This window comes from Heteronotia binoei, chromosome 6 (genome assembly GCF_032191835.1).
Source record: "Heteronotia binoei isolate CCM8104 ecotype False Entrance Well chromosome 6, APGP_CSIRO_Hbin_v1, whole genome shotgun sequence".
Lineage (NCBI taxonomy): Eukaryota > Metazoa > Chordata > Lepidosauria > Squamata > Gekkonidae > Heteronotia > Heteronotia binoei.
In genome coordinates, this window is record NC_083228.1 from 29,856,405 (window position 1) to 29,876,984 (window position 20,580).

Below are 20,580 nucleotides of genomic sequence, written 5' to 3' on the forward strand. Positions count from 1 at the left end.
GAATTCACTTTACACAGGCCACCAATTGTTTAAATGAAGAACAAACAAACCAGTCAGTCATGTGGAAATAAAAACTGCACACTTAAAATTAAAAAAAAGAAATCACAGTTGATGTTTATCTGCATCTGGACGGGTAGCCACATTAGTCTGTCCGTAGCCATAGAAAAGGGCAAGAGTCCAGTAGCTAGGGTTGCCAAGTCCCCAGTGGCTGCCAGTGGGGGGCTCTTCCTTTTGCGCCCATAGCATGATGATGACACCCGGAAGTGACGTATCACGCCAGACATGTCACACAGAACACTCTAGGAATTTGCTTGGTTTTGCACAGGGATGCTGGAACTATTGAAATTCTTCAGCAGAAAGAGAGCGAAAGGAAGGAAGACACAGGGCTTTTTTGGAGCAGGAACACACTGGAGCATAGTTCCGGCTGGCTTGGCATCAGGGGGTGTGGCCTAATATACAAATGAATTCCTGCTGGGCTTTTTCTACAAGAAAAGCCCAAGGATCTCTGTCTTTGTTTCTAGAGGAGTCTTTTTGTTGTCCATTGTGATTAATTAGCAGCAGAGCCTGCTAATCATCTTCAGATAAATAACATTTAACGCAGCTAGCTTAGTTGAATTCCTAAATTAATGGGCTGCTCAGCCTTGCTTCAACCGGTTTTATCTTGCACATTCTCCATATAGTCTGCAGTTTTATATTCAGCTCTGGCCAACTCAAATAGGGGAGGGACGGTGGCTCAGTGGTAGAGCATCTGCTTGGGAAGCAGAAGGTCCCAGGTTCAATCCCCGGCATCTCCAAAAAAGGGTCCAGGCAAAATGGTGTGAAAATCCTCAGCTTGAGACCCTGGAGAGCCGCTGCCAGTCTGAGAAGACAATACTGACTTTGATGGACCAAGGGTCTGATTCAGTATAAAGCAGCTTCATATGTTCAAATTGATTTCTGTCATCCTATAAGGAAAGCTCAGATGAATCTAATGTAAAGCAAGCCTTTTTTAAAAAATGACCTGCTCTCCACCAAGCACAGATCGCCAACTTCCTTGAAGAAGCATTGCACATGTGAACATTTTCTCCAATTGCAGGGCTGCAGTGCTCATGGATTTCCAAGCAGAAGTGGATGCCCCGTTCTTTCAAGCCACTGTCCAAAGCCAGTCAGAAGTAGAAACAGGCATAAATTATAACAGTTTCTTGCATCTTCCTCGGAATTTCTTATGTGTAAAGATGGCAGAGGAACATGGCTCTTGCAGGTAAGCTGTAGCCCTCCATTTGGGAGGAGGACCTCTAGATATGGACATGCTGGATGCTTGTTGGAAGACATCTGAGACTGGCTGCAGCTGTTGGATAGGAATAGGAAATCCAAATTTGTTGCCTTGCAATTTTGGACTATCATGGTTTTCTGCCACCCTATAATGTTCTGCCGGTTGCTGGCCTGTTGCTTTTGACATGGGAATATGCCCCACATCCTGGCCTACTTTATGGCCTGAGTTCAATCAAGTCATGAGAACAAGAGTCTGGTAAGAACACAAAAACTGGCATACGAAGGAAAGCTGGGGTATTCCCTCACTTTAGCGTACCGTTTTATTGGGCTCGTCTTTGTTCACAAGTGATAATGGTTTCAGTACCCACCATTTGAACTAACACAGTTTCTCTTTGAACAATCATCTGCAAAGGTCATGGGGAAGTTAATGGAAGCCTTGGGTGATACCCGATCACAGAGCATTAAGCAGAGCCCTACATACAAAGAAGGCTGGCTTCTCTTTTTACTTCATTACAGCAATAAATCCCGTCTGTGGTACTGTTATGGCTGCACCTAGTGCCAAGATGCAGTTCCCCACAGCATCACAGCTTTCTTGCTCTTGCTGATAAATCTTTCATGGATGCCTCTTGACACAAATAGACTCAAAGCTGTTTTCTCTTGCTTTATGGCAATCCTAGCAGATACACACTTGGCCAGATTCCTAGGGCGAATTCAAAGCTTTGTTCCCAGCAAAAGGCCTTGGTACTCTCAGCCTCCTTAGAGATGTGAGAGAGGAATTTCACCCACAGGTTTAGGATTAAAGAAAAAGAGGCATTGTGTAATGTCCTCACCCTCTTTCTTGGAAGTAATACAGTCTTGCCATCTGATACTAGATAAATTGTTACTCTTGATTTCCTGGGACTCAAAATCAAACTCCTGTGGAGGGCAGGCTGCAAATGGGAATTGCCAAGAGCTCCCAAGATAAAATGTCTCTTAGCATTAATCAGTTTGCAGAGGAGAGAGGAAAACTGTGAAGTGCTGCACATCCTCGAACACCAGCATGCGAAATGGGGAATTAATGATTCTAGGAAATATCTTTCTCATAAGGCAAGCACAAAGATTCAAAAGTAACACGCTCGGATCTAGACTAGATATTTCCCTTGGCATGAGGATTTCTGCCCACAGAGCATAATTTCCCCCTCTTCTGTGGTTGTAGCCCAAAACATTGCCTAATCCTGTTAACAGGCATCTCCTCTTCCTCAAGAACAGGATATTGGGGGCAGCTAAGGCTACTGCAGGAGGAGGAGAGACAAGAAAATACATCACTGTTGGTGGAAATCCTTGCACCTGCCGGAACTTTAGCTTGGATCTGATCCATTGTATTGCTCTCAGAATGAGTTCTGTGAATGCTTTTTCCACCCCCCCCCCCCCCCCAAAATACAGTTTGTTTTAAGTAATTCTATGTATGGTATCTCTCTATGGCTCACTGGTAGGCCATCTGCTTGTCAATGCAGAAGATCCCTGGTTCGGTCCCCAGCATCTCCAGTTAAAAGGACCAGGCAGTACGTGATGGAAAGACCTTGATCTGAGCAGACAGTACTGACTTTGATGGACCAATGGTCTGATTCAGCATAGGGCAAGCATGGCCAAACTGTGTTGCTTTCAAAGTCCCCACTACCCTGTTAGCCAGCTTGGAGAAGGCATTTGTCTCTTTAATTCAATCCTCCAAGCCAAGCCAGCTGGTGGCTTGGAGAAGGCAGTTAAAGTTGCTTTTTGTCCACTTCTCCCTCCCTCTTCCATCTATTTCCTTCCTGCCTTCCTTGTCTTGTTGCTTTCAAATATCTGACATTTATGTCTTGCGACTGTCAAGCATCTGACATTCATGTCTTGTAGCTCTCAAACATCTGACGTTCATGTCTTGGGGCTCTCAAACATCTGACGTTTATTCTATGTGGCTCTTATGTTAAGCAAGTTTGGTCACTCCTGGCATAGGGGAGCATCATGAGATACAGCTTCAACACATAGGATGATCTATAACTCCATAGGTCTGGATGCTTCTTTCCCTTTTTACATGCCCATCATAACAAATTTAGGGTGGGAGTGGCCATCAAGTCACAGCCGACTTATGATGACCTCATAATGTTTCAAGGCAAGAGGCATTCAGAGGTGGGTTGCCATTGCCTGCCTCCACATCATGACCCTGGTATTCCTTGGAGGTCTTCCATACAAATACTAACCAGGGCCAACCCCTGCTTAGCTTCCAGGATCTGGCAAGATGTGGCAGTCCTGGGCTATCCAGGTCAAGGCATCGTAACAGTTCTCAGCACTAACTAAATGTTCAGAGTGCTTCACATACATTATCAAGCTGCAATAGGCAGTCCAAAAACCATCTCATCAATGCCTAAAATGTTAGGTCAAAATTGGTCTTAACATCTGTTTTGTTTTGAATCCTCACAGAGAAATCTTCTCGGTGTTTGAATCCTCGGCAAACCAAACCACAACTGTCCACAAAGGAAGGAAGGACACCATCCCTGGGCGGACACTACCCTTCCACAGAGCCAATTCTGAGATGTGCAAAATCCTGCTTCCAAGCATGGAATAATGGACATGGCATCCATTAGCAACGACAGAAGTATGGAGACAGTGTCCATAAGGCATTGGCTCAGACTTGTGATTCCTCTTTTCTGTTCCACACGTAAGTGAAGATAGTCTTGAAGACAGTCCAAGGTCCAGCTTTCCTAAAGAGTGCCATCTTTTTTTAAAAAAATCTGGTAATGCTAAAATAACCGTAGCCTGGACTGAGACAGAACACTACAGAAAAGTGAGTCAGAAATCCCTACAGCCCATCTTTCCAGTCCCACAGTTTCTGCTTGTATCAAGTTGCTCAAGCCCAAATGATACAAGATGTTCCATACACCTTCCTTGTTCCTGACAAACTGCAGGAGCTACACACAGTAGCAGAAGACTAGTATTGGGCATGGAGGGTGGTTTTTTTTTAAAAAAAAAAAAGTTCTTTCCTCTCATTTCATTTTTCAACTAAAATGCCTCCTCTCCTTCTTTGCTTTTTGGCAACAAGGCAGAGGAAAGGCGTCTTGGGGGAAAGGACTTTTGGGCAGCAAAATGACATGGGAGAAAGAGTGAAGGCGTCTCTCCCACACTGCTGAAGGCAGTGAAAAAGTTCTGTTTGTTTCAGTAATTTGTACAACAAAACAAAAAGGAATTGTTCATTATTTCATCCCCCCCCCCCCAAAAAAAACAAAACCTAACAGTGCTGCATCAGGCAGGTGTTTTAAACTGTTGCCGGGCAGTTCTAAGCTGACAGTGGGGCCTGGAGATTTCCCAGAATTACAACTCCTCTCCAGATGACAGAGATCAGTTCTCCTGGAGAAAATGGCTGCTTTGGAGAGTGGACTGTATGGCAGTATGTCCTGCTGAGCTCCCTCCCCTCCCCTAACTGTGCCCTCCAGATCTCCATGAACTTCCCAACTCAAGAGTTGGTAACGGCCAGGGCTTTTTTATGTAGCAGGAACTCCTTTGCATATTAAGCCACACACCCCTGATGTGGCCAATCCTCCTGGAGTTTACAGTAGGCCCTATATTATGAGCTCTGTAAACTCTTGGGAGGATTAGCTACATCAGGGGTGCGTGGCCTAACATGCAAATGAGTCCCTGCTACAAAAAAATGCCCTAGTAATGGCAACCCTACCCAAGCTGATCTGTCTCTTACCACCTCAGTGTGCACCCCTACTTTCCAGTGCCTCAGTTCACCCTGGGAAAGGTAGCCATTCTAGGAACAGTGCCTGAGTTGCTTTAAGGCAGAGCTGTGAGGAGGGCAGGGGAGAGACACAGTGTTAGATGCTCTGTCCACTCCTTGGCCCTCCCCGCACAGCTGTAGCTTCTGACTCCTAGTAGAGCCCAATAAGTATCTATGTGGGTGAGGAAAGATGAGGAAAAGAAGAGGACCGAATATTAACAAAAAACCAAATACAATGAGAGCAAGCCAAGCAACATGCCGCCAGGGGCCTGAGGCAGTTCCTGCCCTCCCAGACCAACTACTGAGAAAAGAAGGAAGCCTCACCATAACTCCCACAAAGCTTTTCTTGCCATAGCCACGCCTACACAGAACAGGTAAACTACTAGTCTATCGTGTTCAGAGGGGTGTGTCTCATGAGCTCAACTTCAGCTGTGGTTTTTCAGAGGCTCCCTCCCAGGTACACTCCTAACAAAGTCCGGTACAAAACAATAGTCTCATGACTGTGCCTGGTTAGGATGCCTTCAAGAGCTGAGTTGTGGTGTGTATTGTCCCTTTGCAACCTTCACAATGAGGTGAGATCTGCCTGTGCCTGGGATTATGCCCACCATCCCATTCTAGTCATACAAAACAGACTTAAACAACTAATGGCCCAGATGGGGATGGTCAGAATCCCAACCTTACCAGGTTGTTATAATAGAGTTGCCAGCTCCAGGTTGGGAAATACCTGGCGATTTGGGGCATGGAGCCTGAGGAGGGTGGGTTTTGGAAGGGGAGGAACTTCAGTGAAGTATACTGCCACAAAGTCCACCTTCCGAAGCAGCCATCTTCTCCCAGTAAACTGATCTGTTGCCTGGAGAGCAGTTGAAATAGCAGATCTCCAGCCACCTCCTGGAGGCTGGCAACCCTATGTTACAAGGGTGATGGGTTATGAATGCAGTGGAAGTGGCTGACCCTGAAGCACTATATAAATGCAAAGGTTATTATACAACATTCCTGTTTGAGTTAAATAATCTACAAGGCCCAGGCAGGGGGGAGGGAAAGGATTGGTGCTCTTTACTGTGGCCAGAGTGTGATCTATTTATGTCATTTCAAAAATACTTTTTTCTTTCTTTCATAACGCCTAAGATTCTGGGGATCAGATTGGATTGGGGGGGGGGGGGAATGTATCAAGCTTGCGCGGGCCCAAGGGAAATGATGCATGTGCATAGATCATCCATTATCTCATGCTACCTCTGCAGACCAATGATGCGCAGTGTAGCTTTCATTGCCACTAAGAATGCATAAATTAGAACACTCAACAAAATCATGCAAAATTAACAATACTCTACAAGTTAGAAAGATATCCCAAGGTCAGTTCCAAGGAAAAGTATGTAAAGAGTCCTAAAATGGGGTATATAGTAAATGTGACTTTTCTTCAAGCTGACAGGTTACATCAATAGCAGCCCAAAGCCCAGTGAACTATCAATATGGGTCATTTCAATGCCTCTCTTTCTCAAGATCCTTACAACATAGGCCACTGCTAAAGACAAGAATTTGAGCAGAACAGCATGGCCTCCAACATAACTGATGCAATGCAAATACTTTCCAATTAGGCTGTGCATTCTCATCTTTATCAGTGACTATGTTGTAAGGATCTCCAGCTCTTGAGAAAGACAGGCATCAAGGCGACCCATACTGAGAGTTCATTGGGCTTTTGGATCCTATTGATGTCGTAACCTTGTCTGCCTGAAGAAAAGTCCAGTTGGAGTGAAATCTTATATTACAGAAAATGGAGAGACTTCATATTTACTATATACTCGGAGTATGATACTCCACATCATGACCCTGCTATTCCTTGGTGGTCTGCCATCCAAATACTCTCCACGGCCAACCCTGCTTTGCCTCCAAGATCTGACAAGATCAGGCTAGCCTGGACCAGACAGTTCAGGGCTTAGGTTGGGCTTGGTGGTGGTAGAAAGTGCCATCAAGTCACACCTGACTCATGGTGACCCTGTAGGGTTTTCAAAGCAAGAAATGTTCAGAGATGGTTTGTCATTGCCTGCCTCCACGCCATAATCCTGGTGTTCTTTGGAGGTCTCCCATCCAAATACTAGCCAGGGCTGACTCAACTTAGCTTTCAAGATCTAATGAGATCAGGCTAGCCTGGGCTATCTTAGGGTCTAGTTCATTTGGTTGTTGAGATATAACGAAGCAGGTGAATAAGCCTGTTATTCTTGTTTGGTCCCTGAATCTGTTAAACATCTTCATTATGCTGTATGCTAACTTACAGCTCACCCTCTAGCTATATGTATGGACTAGTAATTTCCATTTCATTGTATTGGAAGAAGTATATGTGCACATGAAAGCTTTTATACTATGAATAAAACTTTGATGGCCTTAAAAGTGCCACTGGACTCATACCTTGTTCCCGCTGAAACCTATCAGTTTGACTTGTTTAGCAGCTCAGGTTATGTAAGGACTATTAAGAGTAGCTCTCCAAGAAACAAATGCTCTAAATGAGAGCAAAGCCCTTTTCTAATTACACAGAAACCAAGATGGAGTGCAAAAATCTAGGCCACGGCTAAATTTAATTGGGACTAATTGTTGTTTAGCATATCACAGTGTAAGGGTCAACCAACCAAACCAGGTTTAGAATTCAGGTGCCAAACCTGGAGAGAGACCAGTGCTGTAATCAGGTATTGAGAACTGATATGCTTGATAGCAACAAAATGTGAAAACTAACTTGCCCAGGACTTGAACTGGTTGCCCCATTGCCTTATGGCCCCAGCTGGTTGCTATCCAGCACAACGCAAGTCTTTAACCCTAGTCTTGCAACAGTATTGTCATTCATTTTAAGTATTAATTATGAATTATTAAATTATTTTAAAATAACAGTGGTGACAAATCACCATAATTCCTGTTGATTTTGCACAACAATTTCATTTCTTCAGAATGGGCTTGATCAACAACAACAAAAATGTGGATCTTTTTGCTGCAGTATAATTTATGTTGGGTTTTTTTAAAAAAAATGTTGGTCTTAGCTTCCTCCATAGGCCCTGTTTCCCTCAAAATGCATCTCCATCCAGCTAGAGGATTAATGTACAAAAACATCCGGTTCAACGTGCATGAGGAATTGCATGGACAAATGGGTCCATTGCTAGATGCAACACCCTGTCCTTCCCCCCCACACTCACCAAAAAAGTCAGAGACAAGGGGTGATTCCGCATTAGCCTTTGCTCTGGCCTTGGTGCTTTGTTTCCCCCGGGCAGACATTGGCTTCTGCATCTCTTGACCCGGAGCGGCAGTTTGACCCGCCTCTAAAGCAGTGTCACCCCACATCTAGGAGATCATCATTTTGCGAGAAGTCTATTTTTGATGCGGTTTCGGGACTCGAAATTTATGTGCGGAACTCATGCCAATCTCGCATCAGTAGAACACACCCACATAACTCCACACCCATGATTCCGCCCAGTTGTTTCGTCATACTTCCTTAATTTTACTCCCTTTGAAAATTATCCAATATTTTCCTGCAATAAAGTAATTTTTAAACAAATCACGTTTCGCGTTACAACGTGAAAAATATATAACGATGTAACGCAGTTTTCTTTTACTGAATACATCCCTTGCTTCCACCCCCCACCCCCACCCCACTCTTTATGGTATTCCACGTGATTTTGATGTGTGATTGCATTGTGATTACTTTCTTCCCTCTCCAATTAAAATCACTTCTATTATATTTTTTTTTTCAAATAAGATCATTACAATGCAACTAAATAAATAGCAATGTTACGCGAACTATTTTAAAGATGCGCGATTGCCACCTTTATCGATCTTCTCCCCCCCCCCCCGCCACCCCCGCCGGTATGGCCTCAAACGGGAATTTGATTATGTTGTAACGCGAACACGCATGTGTGTTTAAAAAAAAAGGGAAACGTATGAGGGAGGGGAAAATTGCTATGATTGTGGGGGAAACTCCGGGAGCAGCAGTAATGCAGAATCAGAACACATGGAACAGATTGGGAATTGAATCCGGGAGAAATCCTCTAGTGTGGAATCCGGAAATCACACCCACATGGAACAACCCCAGAGCGAAAGGGAGGCAAACACCAAATGTAGAATCAGCCATGGTGTCTGCATGGAGCCCTACATACAACTGCTGAAATCCTGCAAACAAGTTTATGAGATGATGGGTATCTATTTTGGAATGCAATTACAAGGTACCCCACCCCATCCCACTCCAAAAAGTACTCCTAGACATTAAGTTTTAAATCTGGATGGGGGGAGAGCAACCACATGAAACTCTTGCATTAAATTATTCAGACAATCGCAAAAGAATTAACCCAAACAGAGAAGATACTTACCAATCAAAGGTCAGGTTGGCTGGTTGTGTATTCATAGCATTCATGAAAAGCCTCATAAAGAATAAGGGGTGAACATTAAAGAACTTCTGTGTATGCCTCTACAGAACTCTGCCTCTGAGTGGCTGGCATGCTTTGTGCCTCTGTAAAAATTCCATTTAATATATTCTGAGCTGAAGAAGAGCATCTGAGTAAATTGGCAGTCAGTTCATAATGCAGCATGACAAGCCACTCAAACGTGGATACCAAGCCAAGGAACGATCAGTTTGGGTGTCATTGTTCATTTGGATGAGGAGTTCATCATGGCTTGATGAGAGGCTCTACGTCAAGAGTAATTGGGATGACTTGGTGAGCAGCTTTGTGAACAGCAGCATTTCATATTGGGGATTAAAAGGAAACATTCTGTAGTGTGGCAAATAACAAAGAATCCTCCAGTGTACAATTAAGTACACTCAAAATCATTGAAGAAATGAGGAAGACCAAAAGTCTGGGAATTGAAAGGGTGGTTAATCAACTTTGGATGCTGTAGCTATGCAACAGACACCAAAACTCAACATGGCTTTCTGGTGTCCCAGCAGTTAATGTATGGCAATCCCATAGGGTTATCAAGGCAAGTGATTATGCAGAGGTGGTTTGCCACTGCCTTCTCTGCAAAGCCTTCCCTGGTGGTCTCCCATCCAAGTACCAACCCTGCTTAGTTTCCGAGATCTGACGAAATCAGTGTATTCTACACCCTTCGCATCCCCCCCCCAGCTTTATTATTACTCAACCAGGTTCGTAGATCCAAGTGGGCAGCCATGTTGGTATGAAGCAGTAGAACAAAATTTAAGGCCACCAAAAGTTTATTCAAGGTATGAGCTTTCATGTGCAGGCACACCTCCCCGCCCTCCACCCCCATGTCTATATATACACATTTCTATGCATCTGAAGAACTGGGCCTGCACACAAAAAGCTCAATCTTTGAATAAACTTTTGGTGGCCTTAAAGATGCCACCAGACACAAAATTTGTTCTACTCAACCAGGTTATGAGTCACTCACAGGCTATTTTACTCTATCATTTAAAAAATACCACCAACCTCAATCATATGGCTGGAAATTTTTCTTCAATAAGGTTAACTTTCATTTCCCTCCCAACAAAGGACAACTGGAAAGTCAATGACATTAATAAATATTTTTTTTAAGCTCCAAATCTCATATACATAAAACTCTTATACATTGTAACACCAGACAAGGATACAGCACAAGCATGATTTTTGTCTGACAGCTCTAATTTCCTTCCTTCCCCTCCCCCTTTTGTACCCCCCCCCCCCCCCAGTTTTCTAGAGCCCTTTCCTCCACACAGACTGGCAGTCATAGGGGTTGGCATATCAGGACAATCTATTGGACCAAAGAGACAGTTGTGGGTGTATTCTTTGCCTTCATTTTTTATATTATTCATTGGTGCATCCACACTGGCATTATATGCAACTATATAAATGTAACTTGGAAAAGTCATATCTTAAACCAGGGATTAAAGCTGCCTGTTGACAAAGGGAGTAGAAGGTCACTTGAATCTCCAGTGTTCCAAAAGTGCCAGAACACTGACTGGGGGACACCTTCATTGAGCATGAAACCTAACCCATTATTTCACTCCCAATTCCAAATGGATGTGAGAACCAGAATTCTGTAGACTTTTAAAGAAAAGGTTCGACACTAAAGCAGTGTTTCTCAAATGTCTCATAACCAATGTTGCCTCTAAGCTGCAGAAGCTTGTGAGCAAAAATTCTACTTTGTGAGCTACTGGCATTAAACTTGCATAAATTTATTGTGCTCTGGGGTCATCTTTCCTGAGCTAAGACAAAAATGTGTGAGCTGGAGGCTAAAAATCTGTGAGCTAACTCATGATAACTTAGCTTAGAGAGAACACTGCTTATAACTGAGGCAAACATTTCACTCATTTTCATATTTTAAACCACAGAGGAGAGTAGATAAGATGCACAGTAGAAACCTGTGTTCCTGCATACATGTGAGTGGAAGCAGCTTGGTTAGAGAGACTTCTGGGAACTGGGTCGCTCTGCCACATATATATATATATGGGGATTGGCTGAAAGATTTGATCACACTCAATATAGAAATATGCCAAAATTACCTGAAAATCCATATAGGCTGGTTGGAAAAAGGCAGATAATGAACAGTAAATCATGCAGAGATACAGTGAACAGTATTCCCCATAGCCCAAAGGAACCTTTAATTATTTACTTTCCCTGTAGCAGGTTAATGGCTTCTGTCACGACACACTAATGTGCCATACCACAGAGTTTGGGGTTGGCTATACCAGGGGTGGCCAATGGTAGTTCTCAATGTTTTTTGCCTACAACTACTCCCATCAGCCCCAGCCACTGACCATGCTGGATGGGACTGATGGGAGTTGTACGCAAAAAACATCTGGAGAGCTACCGTTGGCTACCCCTGGACTATACAATAGACATGAGCCTTATTGGCGCATACACCAAGAAAATATCTGAATGGGTTACACAGTCTGTAAAATTCTGATTGGGTTATTCAGGTGGATTTTTAGCAGCTAGACAATGTACAATATCTACACTGTAATGCGCTGACAGATTTACTGAAGGCAGTGTGGAGGGGCAACAGCAACAAAACATCTTGGAGAAGTTCTCATAAGTTCACAATAAGACAGAGCAGACAGAAAGGTCTCTGCCTGTTTACTCTGAGGCTTGTCAGGTCCCCCCCCCCCCATCTGCTGACAGGCTGGGGGGGGGGCAGGGTTGCCAGACCATGTTGGGGAACTCCTGGAGATTTGGAGGTGGAGCATGGGAAGGACAAGGACCTCAGTGGGGTACAATGCCATAGAGTCCACCTTCCAAAGAATCCATTTCTCCAGGGGAACTGAACTCTGTAGTCTGTAAGATGAGCTGTAATTCCAGGAGATCTCGATGCCCCACCTGGAGGCTGACATCCCTACCTGTCTGCAATTAGCTGAGATATTCAGAGTGTAGGCAGGGGGGAGAGCAGGCAGGGCTTAAGGAGGAAGAAACCGGGGACCTGAGGCAGCAGCTGGTCAAAGGAAGCAAGTGGAATCTAGGAAATGCGGATTGGCTGTGGTCCAGGGAAAGTAGAGGGTTATAAGAGGGGGGAAGATAATTGGGAGACAAACTAGGCACAGGAGAAGCCAAACATGTCCAGGAAGTCTGAAATGCCCACATTAATAACCAACCAGCATTTGGGTTCTTGGCAGACGTGCAGGACTTCTGCACACCTCTAGATCTCCCATGTGTCTTCTCAGTTGGTACAATAAATCCCAATTGTTACACTGCAAAAATAATTTCTGTAGCCCTGTTCACAAGTTACAGTGAACACACATACTATCAGTGTACAGTGTATGCTTGATTTTTCTTTATATGTCTGTAGAGTAATTCTCAAGTTAAATCTAATGCATGTAGAAATAAGCATGTGATTTAAAACCTCACAGTTATCCAGCTGCTAGTCCACAGTTTCACCTGAAAAGTGAACGCACAGTGCCTCTTTTTTACAAACAGATCACACACATACATGTAGGACATATGTGCATTTACCGTAACACATAGCGGAGCAGATAGCAGATAATGTAGAGAAAATAATTTATGTTTCATAAATGTTAACTGATGCATTTTAAAACATGTGCCTCTCTTCTGAGAGTAGACATGCCACCTTTCCAGAGATTTGCCCTGCACTGGTCCTTAGAAAAGGAGTGGTACTCAATAGAATGCCTGCAAATCCTGTTTTCCTGGGTCTTACAATAGTTCTTTCCACCTGGAGGCAGCCAATTTAGCAGAGCAGCAATGCACCTTCCACATGGCAAGTTCCCGCCTAGTTTCCCTTCCCCAGTCCCCTACAGCAGCTGCCATTCCTCTCCCTGGTACTACAAGGGCCCTTTTCATTTCATTCTGTTTTTCTGTAATTTGGCAATTGAATACCAGTATATCAACATAAAAAACCCTCTATTTGAACTTAATAAACTTAAATAACATTACTTTGTTATTTGTATTGTCTCAGTCGTGTATGTGTTATATACTGAGACAATACAAATAACAAAGTAATGTGTAACAAGTTCTCTGAATTCCCAGCTTCCTTTAAAAAGTAAATCTCTATTCCCTGCAGTTGTGGAGAGATGGTTTCCCCCAAAATATTTCTGCAACATGATATTCTAGAGCAGGGGTGTCAAACATGCAGTTCGGGGGCCGAATCAGGCCCTTGGAGGGCTTCTATCAGGCCCCCGAGCAACTGGATGTCATCTGCTTCCTTCTCCCTCTCTCTTGCTTCCTTTTGCATCACAGCTTGCTTTACAAGGTTCTCTCAATTGCACAGCAGAGCTACTGAGCCAAGCCTCTCTTCCTTCTATTGACTGAGGCTCCTCCCCCTCCAAGTCCCTGGGGAAGGAAGGAAAGAGCCAGAGCTTTCTCTGCACAGTTCCCTCGTTCCCATGGGAGAAATACAAAGAAAGCATCTTTAAGATCAATGAGTGCTAAAGTTTTAAGCATGTTTTAAGTTATTTTTTAAAAATATATTTGTGTTTGTCTGTGTTCTTTATAAAATGTATATCTCTGCTACCTAATCTTAATTAGGTACACACATGGCCTAGCCCGACATGGCCCGGCCCCACAAGGTCTCATTTATGTCAGATCTGGCCCTCATAACAAATAAGTTCGACACCCCTGCTCTAGAGACTGACTTGGGTCGGGGAGAAAAGTGGGGAATTCTGAGAAGTTGCTACACATACTAGTATAATGTATTGATATAATGGTATTCAGTTGCTAGTTCAAACCCAAAGAAACTCCTGAGGAGCTGGGGGAGGAAATCATTGTTGTGGGGGAAAGGTTGCTGTGTGGAAGCCTTTCCCACCCACAGGATAACTATCCAGGCTCTGCTGCAACCTTTCCCAAAATTTCAGCAAAAAAAGAATGCATGGGAAAGATTGAGGAAAAGTCAGGGAAACCTCAGGAGGTACATGGATGCACCACACAACCCAGTGGGGAAAGCAGGGGGAAACTCCATTTTCAAACAGTATCAATACCAGGGCAAATAACCTGCATGGAAACAGCCAATGTCCACATTAGGACCTTTCTCTTTTTGAAGCTATGTAAGAAGCATCTCTCTCAGAGTTTTTTCAAAACATCCACATGAGCTGCAAAGTAAAGACCCATGTGGTTCAACGGGCATTACACAATGCTGTCCTGATCCCTGAGACTACACCTCTGGTGGTGCTTATACGTGTCTGAGAAAGGATAGATAATGCCCTTCAGATGCCATAGGGGGTAAACGCGTTTAAGGGTAAAACAGAAGGAGAGCCTTAAGAACATGAGGACCAGGAGTGAGGGAAGGGTATTAACATTAAATTGGCCTGGTAGCTTGCCTCTATCTCCCATCTAAAAAGTTATGTTAACATCTACAGTAGTAGGACAAACACTATCCAGATGTTCCATGCAAACCATTCCTACCATCTTACCATTCCCCAGTTCTTTTCTGCCACCACTGCTCAGCACAATGTGGTTTGTACTTTCAGATACTGCCACAGCTATTTCCGGCAGCGTATGCAGTTCCTGAGGAAATGTCACTACAGCTCTGCGAAGGCACCTGCACTCTTTTCCTTGTTTGTAAGTCCAATATCAGGCACATTCTACTCAGGACAGGGTTCCTGGTGTTGCTTCCCATCTCGGCAGAGTCCAAAATAGCACCTCAAAATGTGAGACAACATCTTCAAACTCTAACTTAAAAATGAAATGTAGAGAACCACGAGAGACAAACGGTATTCAACCCAATTCTTTGCTGGAGTACCACTATTTAGAACAGGGAGGTACTGGGCAGCATTGAGTCTGCACTCAGTTCCCTGGCCTGCCCCATAAGTCTTTTCATTAACTTTCATTTCAGGGACGCATGCAATCGTTGGGAAGAAACTGGGAGCAAACAAGGAATGACTGCTACAAGCATGTCATTTTCCGGACGCTCAGCGTTGGGAGACCACATACTGGAGTAGCGGGATGCTTAGTCTGATTCTGCAAGGCTCCATTTACCATCGTATTATCTCCCCTATATGTGACTGACAAGCATCACTGTCATGCTAAATAAAAAGCCATCCTGACCCCAAATGAGTGTGTTGGTTTTAAAGAAACTGATCCTTGTTATTCCTAACACAGTTCAAGAGACACTCAATGTGAGCTGTGAAATTAAAACATCCCCATCCCCACAAGTCTTAACACAGCACCTTAGCGACATATGGACAATGGATAGCTGGTTCAGAGGGCTGAGAGGCCAAACACCACACAGTCCCTCTTTCCCTGCCCTCCATATTAGGTTTCCTTATCTCTCCTTCCATGCCAAATGTCAGTTCTCAGGGCCTTCTGTTACAAAGATGCACCAGGCTCGATATCCACCGTCAGAAAGACGAAGTGTGCAGCACCATTTCAGAACCCGCCATGCTCCTGGTGGCTGGAAAAGCAGCAGCAGCGACTGAGGAAGAGGGTCCACCTGGCGTTCTTGAAATCTTATTGCTTGAAAATCTGTTTGTAGCACCCTTGAAGAGAAAAAGCCCTGCTGGCTCAAGCCACCTGCTGAGGTAACCTAACTTGGGCTGTACAAGCACTGTGCGTTTAACCGCCCACCATGGTATGTTTCCAATAGAACAGCTGTTACAGCTTTCCCCCCACATTTCTTCCTGTGAATTTCTTTTCTTTCTTTCTTTTTTAAATAAATGCATTTTTAAAAGTGCCACAGACAAAAAAAAATAAAAATCACTTGTATTATTAAATTAACAGGACTGTGTTTGAAATTGCTATTCCTTCCATTTGAGAAAGGGGCCCAGAAATGCGGTGGCTTTGCCCCATGTAAACTGTGGAGAAAGAGTGTGCGATCAGGGAAGATTCCAGAAAAAGAAGCTCCCTCTCATGTCCCTACAGGGGAGGAGGTCCTAAGGCTGCTAGCTGACTGTTTGGGTTCTGTGCTGTCTTTCCTCCGTCCTGCTGCATCTTGAGGGAAAAGAAGATGTTTGCTTTCTCTTTGTGATGCAGATAAGGGGTCTTCCATGACAGCTGGGAGGAGTCGGGAAGCCCAGCTGCTCCGGAGGTCTCTAGGGCCCCACCCTGCTGCCATCTGTCGAGTTGGAGGAAGTCTTGACATGCCAACTTTTGAAGAGCTGTTGCTGAAACTGCCCCGAGGCTGTGAAGCAGTCTTATTTTGACAGGTACCAAGGACTGTTGAGGCAGCTGAGGGGGCATGGGCTGCCTCTGTCTCTTTGAGAACAGTGCCTTTTATCCTCTGGAGATGGCTCGTAACAGTGGGATGGGCAGACAGTTGGGTGAGAGGGCTGGGAAGAATGGCACCCCCAGGTGCTCCAGTCTCCAGAGCTCCTTGGTTGATGCTGGGTGGCTGGGTGGTGATGGAGACCTTTTTGGTACAGGATTCACAGCAGAGCTTGTTGTAGCCAGGGATGGAGCAGTAGCGCGCCAAGACCTCCATCTGGCAGAATATGGACTTGTCTCCGAGGCAAGGCTCTTCTGCGAACAAAAAAAATTACAAAGAGGGTTTTGTAAGTGGAGCAAGGATATTCATCTATCAGATCGGCCAGCTGCCACCACAGCCATTGTGACATCAAAGTACCGCATGCAGAGAGCCTGGGAATGGCAACACTGTGTTACTGTGAAAATGAATTCCTGTGTTACAGGCCGCAGGAATGCACTTGGGTCCAATGCAAGCCAACCTGGCTTACGCAGCAGTGCTATAGGAGAGTGGCATATACTTATACACAGGGGTTATTTTGTAGAAAAAAAGGTGGTGAAGCTCATTAGCATAATTCATTAGCATATGCCACTCCCCTACCAGCCAAAAGCAATCCGATGAAAGAAAGGAGAGCCCCAGGTGAGCGAGGCCTGCTTGGGCTGGCTAGAGATTCAGCCAGCCCAAGCAGGCTTCACTTACCCGGGGCTCTCCTTGGCCACCACCCCACAACAGTCAAAAGGCCAGCAAGCCACCCGCTGCCCAGAATCACATAAGAAATGGAGAAAGGGTGGCACAGGCTTCTCCAGGGATTAATGAGGGCTGCTGGGGGTGTGGCAAAGCTCCTGGTGGCTGGCTGCCCACTCTCCGAATCCAGGGATCGTTATGCAGCTGCACCTACTATTCAATGGACAAGGTAGGTGGGGAGAAGGAGGGGAAACCCTCAGAAAGGTTCAGGAGCTGTGCTCCTGTGAGCTCCTGCTGAATTCAAGGCCTGCTTATACATATAATAGCAATAGTAGACAGAGGGGAGAGAAATCCACAGAGACAGGGAGCAAAGCCAGAGTCAACAGGACCCCAAACCCCATAGAATGGCCATCAGTTGAAGCCTGCCATATGTGCAGCAGTCTCTCCAGGGCATCACAGATACAGGGGGTATGGAGAAGGGGAGTTCCCCGCCCCCCATATCCACATTGCAGTCCTGGCCTTGTATAGCTGTTTTACTCAGGAACTGGACATCTGGGGCTAGGCTCCAACACCTACTGTCTTACAGGCTGAAGAGTTTTATCTGCAGGCTTTGTGTTTTATCTGCAAAAGGAAACCTAATGTAGAAAGAATTCATTTGAAACACAAGCAGTGAGGATTTCAAATGATGGATGGGCAGAGACAACCACTGCATTCTTTATTGTTGATGAGAGACAAGGTGCATAAACCCAAATAGCATTAAGCTTATGGGCATGTCGGCAACTGCAGAATATCAGCATCGGAGCCTATCATGGGAAGACAGAGAGAGAAATGCAGAAGTCAGGGAGACAAAGAGGCAAAGATAGCTTAAAAGACAGGCAGACAAGCAAGCAAAGTACTACGCAGAAGAGGGCACTAGAGTTAAATTCTCCTGCAAATAAGACAAAGAACAGCAGATGGCACTAGAGTGCCTAACAGGGCTCCTTGCTCAAGCAATGTTCTCTAAACTGTTGTGTTGATTTTGAGACCAACCTAGTCCTAAATGGACATCATGAATCTAAGAGTTAGACACTTCCAGCATTATTCAATTTATAATGTATTGTAAAATGAGGGAAGGCTTACTCTCCCCTGAGCTACATAGCATTCAGATTATAACCACTCAGCTACAGCCTCATCAGCAATCACAGGAGCAAAATTCTGACCTTGGCTTAAAAATGCACAGTAAATTATTTCTGTTACATCATTTTTATTTACAGCAGACCAGGGTAACATCAAGCCAGAATGCAGCTCCCCAGCATCCATATAACTTTCTAATTTTGCAGTCTCGGGCAGGGAAGCAACAGAAAAGGTTTACCCAGAGCTGGTGTGATGCTGAGAGTCAGTTTGATATAGTGGTTAAGTGTGCAGACTCTAATCTGGGAAAACCAGGTTTGATTCCCCACTCCTTCACATATGCAGCTCTGGAGTGACCTTGGGTTAGTAGAGACTCTGAGTAAAGGGCAGAGTATAAATCCAATCTCTTCTTCTCTTCTTCTTCTAGTCGCTAGAATGCCAGTCTAGAATCTGGCACATTTGGGTTCTGTCCTTACATTGCCATGAAAGTTCACTGATTGATCTTGGGCCACACACTTTCTCTCAGACTAGCCTATCTTGCAGGGTTGTTGTGAGGATATGCCATTTTAAGGTCCATGGAGGAAGGACAACAGTGAGATGTACTCGACAGATATATAGGATAGACTGCCAGATCACAATACACAGCCAGCTGCATTCAATACAGTGAGTTACAAATCATGCAGGCCTTGATTTACAGAGCACAAAGCCTACACTGGGAAATATTGACTTCCATCCATATGACACAACAGATATCCCCTCAAAGGGTGTTTGGATTATTCAAGGAAAGACTCAGAAGAAGGCCAAGAGAGCTGTATTCCATGCTTACAGCCAGAAACCCAAGAAGTGTTTCCTTCCCCTGAGACAGACTGAGATGGGCAGCTACATTAATCTGTCTGTAGCTGCAGAAAAGAATAAGAGTTCAGGGGCAGCTTAAAGACAAACAAAATTTGTGCCAGGGTATGAGTTTCTTGAGTCACTGCTCACTTCTTCAGATACCTTCAGATGTATCTGAAGAAGTGAGCAGTGAGTCACGAAAGCTCATAACCTACCACAAATATTGTTGGTCTTTAGAGTGCTACTGGACTCTTATGCTTTTCTACTTTCCCTGAGAGAATATCCAGACAATGCTAAAAGTAAGTAGCATGGCTGCACAAACTGTCAAAAGCCCCGACAATAATTCTGCCATTCTAACCAGCAGAATCTTTCTTGCGTAGTTCAGGGTTTCCAGAAAAGAGGTGGGGGAGAAACAGATGATGATTCCAGCACAAAGTTCAAAAGCAGGATTGCACTTACTTGATGATATCTTGGTAACTGGGTTTTTGGCACTCTCCTGAGGCACCCATTGGACCTTAGGGGTCACGTTGTCATTGATGTCTGCATTTGTTGTGATGCTTGATAGCTTTCCTGCAGGGAAAAGACTGGGTCAAAGTATCTGGATCACCATGTGAATTGAACAATTTAAGGTTGGGCCGGGTTCTGGAGTCTGTTCTTCTGCATACAGAGATCAGTTCCCCTGAAGAAAATGTATGCTTGGGAGCAATGTTCCCTCTGAGTTAGTGTGAGCTAGCTCACAGGTTTTTGGCTCACACATTTTTGTCTTAGCTCAGGATGGCCCCAGATCAAGCTAATTTATGCAGTAGCCAAATTGCTTGCCCACAACTTTGCCAGTAGCTCACCAAGTAGAATTTTTGCTCACAAGACTTTACAGCTTAGAGACAGTATTGCTTGGGAGGGTGGGCTCTGTGGCATTGTACCCCACTGAGGTTTTTGCCCTCCCCAGACTCCATCCCCAAATCTCTGGGAGTTTCCCAACCAGGATCTGGCAACCCTACCCTCCCATCTCCTGGCAGTTGGCAACCCTACTCTTGATGCTCATCGGTCTTTGATTATGCAGGTTCTTTTGAGGGTTTCACACAGCATGCCACAGACTGCAAAACATTTTAACTGCTACATCTACCATCCAAGGTACTGGTGGGCGAGAACAGATCCAAGAAGCCCCAAACAAATTCCCAGAAAAATATTCCAGCATCACGACCCAGGTATACTGAAGTCATGCATAGAATACTTTGGGTGCTAAATAGAATACTTTGGGTGCTAGAAGCTTAGGAACAAATGCACAACTGAAGCAATTAAGTGGAAAGTTAGTGTGGTTTAGTACAGACAATTGGCCCAGCCTAGAACAGACAATTGGCCCAGCCTTATACTCTAACCTGCTG

The 20,580-nt window shown here is 44.6% G+C and overlaps 2 protein-coding genes across 3 annotated transcripts in view; one reads left to right on the plus strand and one right to left on the minus strand.

Moving 5' to 3' along the window:
- LOC132573612 (microsomal triglyceride transfer protein large subunit-like) overlaps positions 1-4,012 on the plus strand; it is a 49,499-nt gene extending 45,487 nt beyond the window's left edge. Inside the window, exons 17-18 of the mRNA XM_060241187.1 lie at positions 1,076-1,240; positions 3,688-4,012. Of these exons, the coding sequence (XP_060097170.1) occupies positions 1,076-1,240; positions 3,688-3,832 (310 nt within the window). The 3' untranslated portion in view covers positions 3,833-4,012. The remainder of the gene's footprint in view (positions 1-1,075; positions 1,241-3,687) is intronic.
- Positions 4,013-16,077: 12,065 nt separating this feature from the next.
- Positions 16,078-20,580, minus strand: part of ADAMTS14 (ADAM metallopeptidase with thrombospondin type 1 motif 14) — an 86,725-nt gene continuing 82,222 nt past the window's right edge. For both annotated transcript variants that reach the window (XM_060241189.1, XM_060241188.1), the window contains 2 exons: positions 19,658-19,768; positions 16,078-16,848 (listed from right to left, as the gene is read on the minus strand). In XM_060241189.1, coding sequence (XP_060097172.1) covers positions 16,238-16,848; positions 19,658-19,768 — 722 coding nt within the window. In that variant the 3' untranslated portion in view covers positions 16,078-16,237. The remainder of the gene's footprint in view (positions 16,849-19,657; positions 19,769-20,580) is intronic.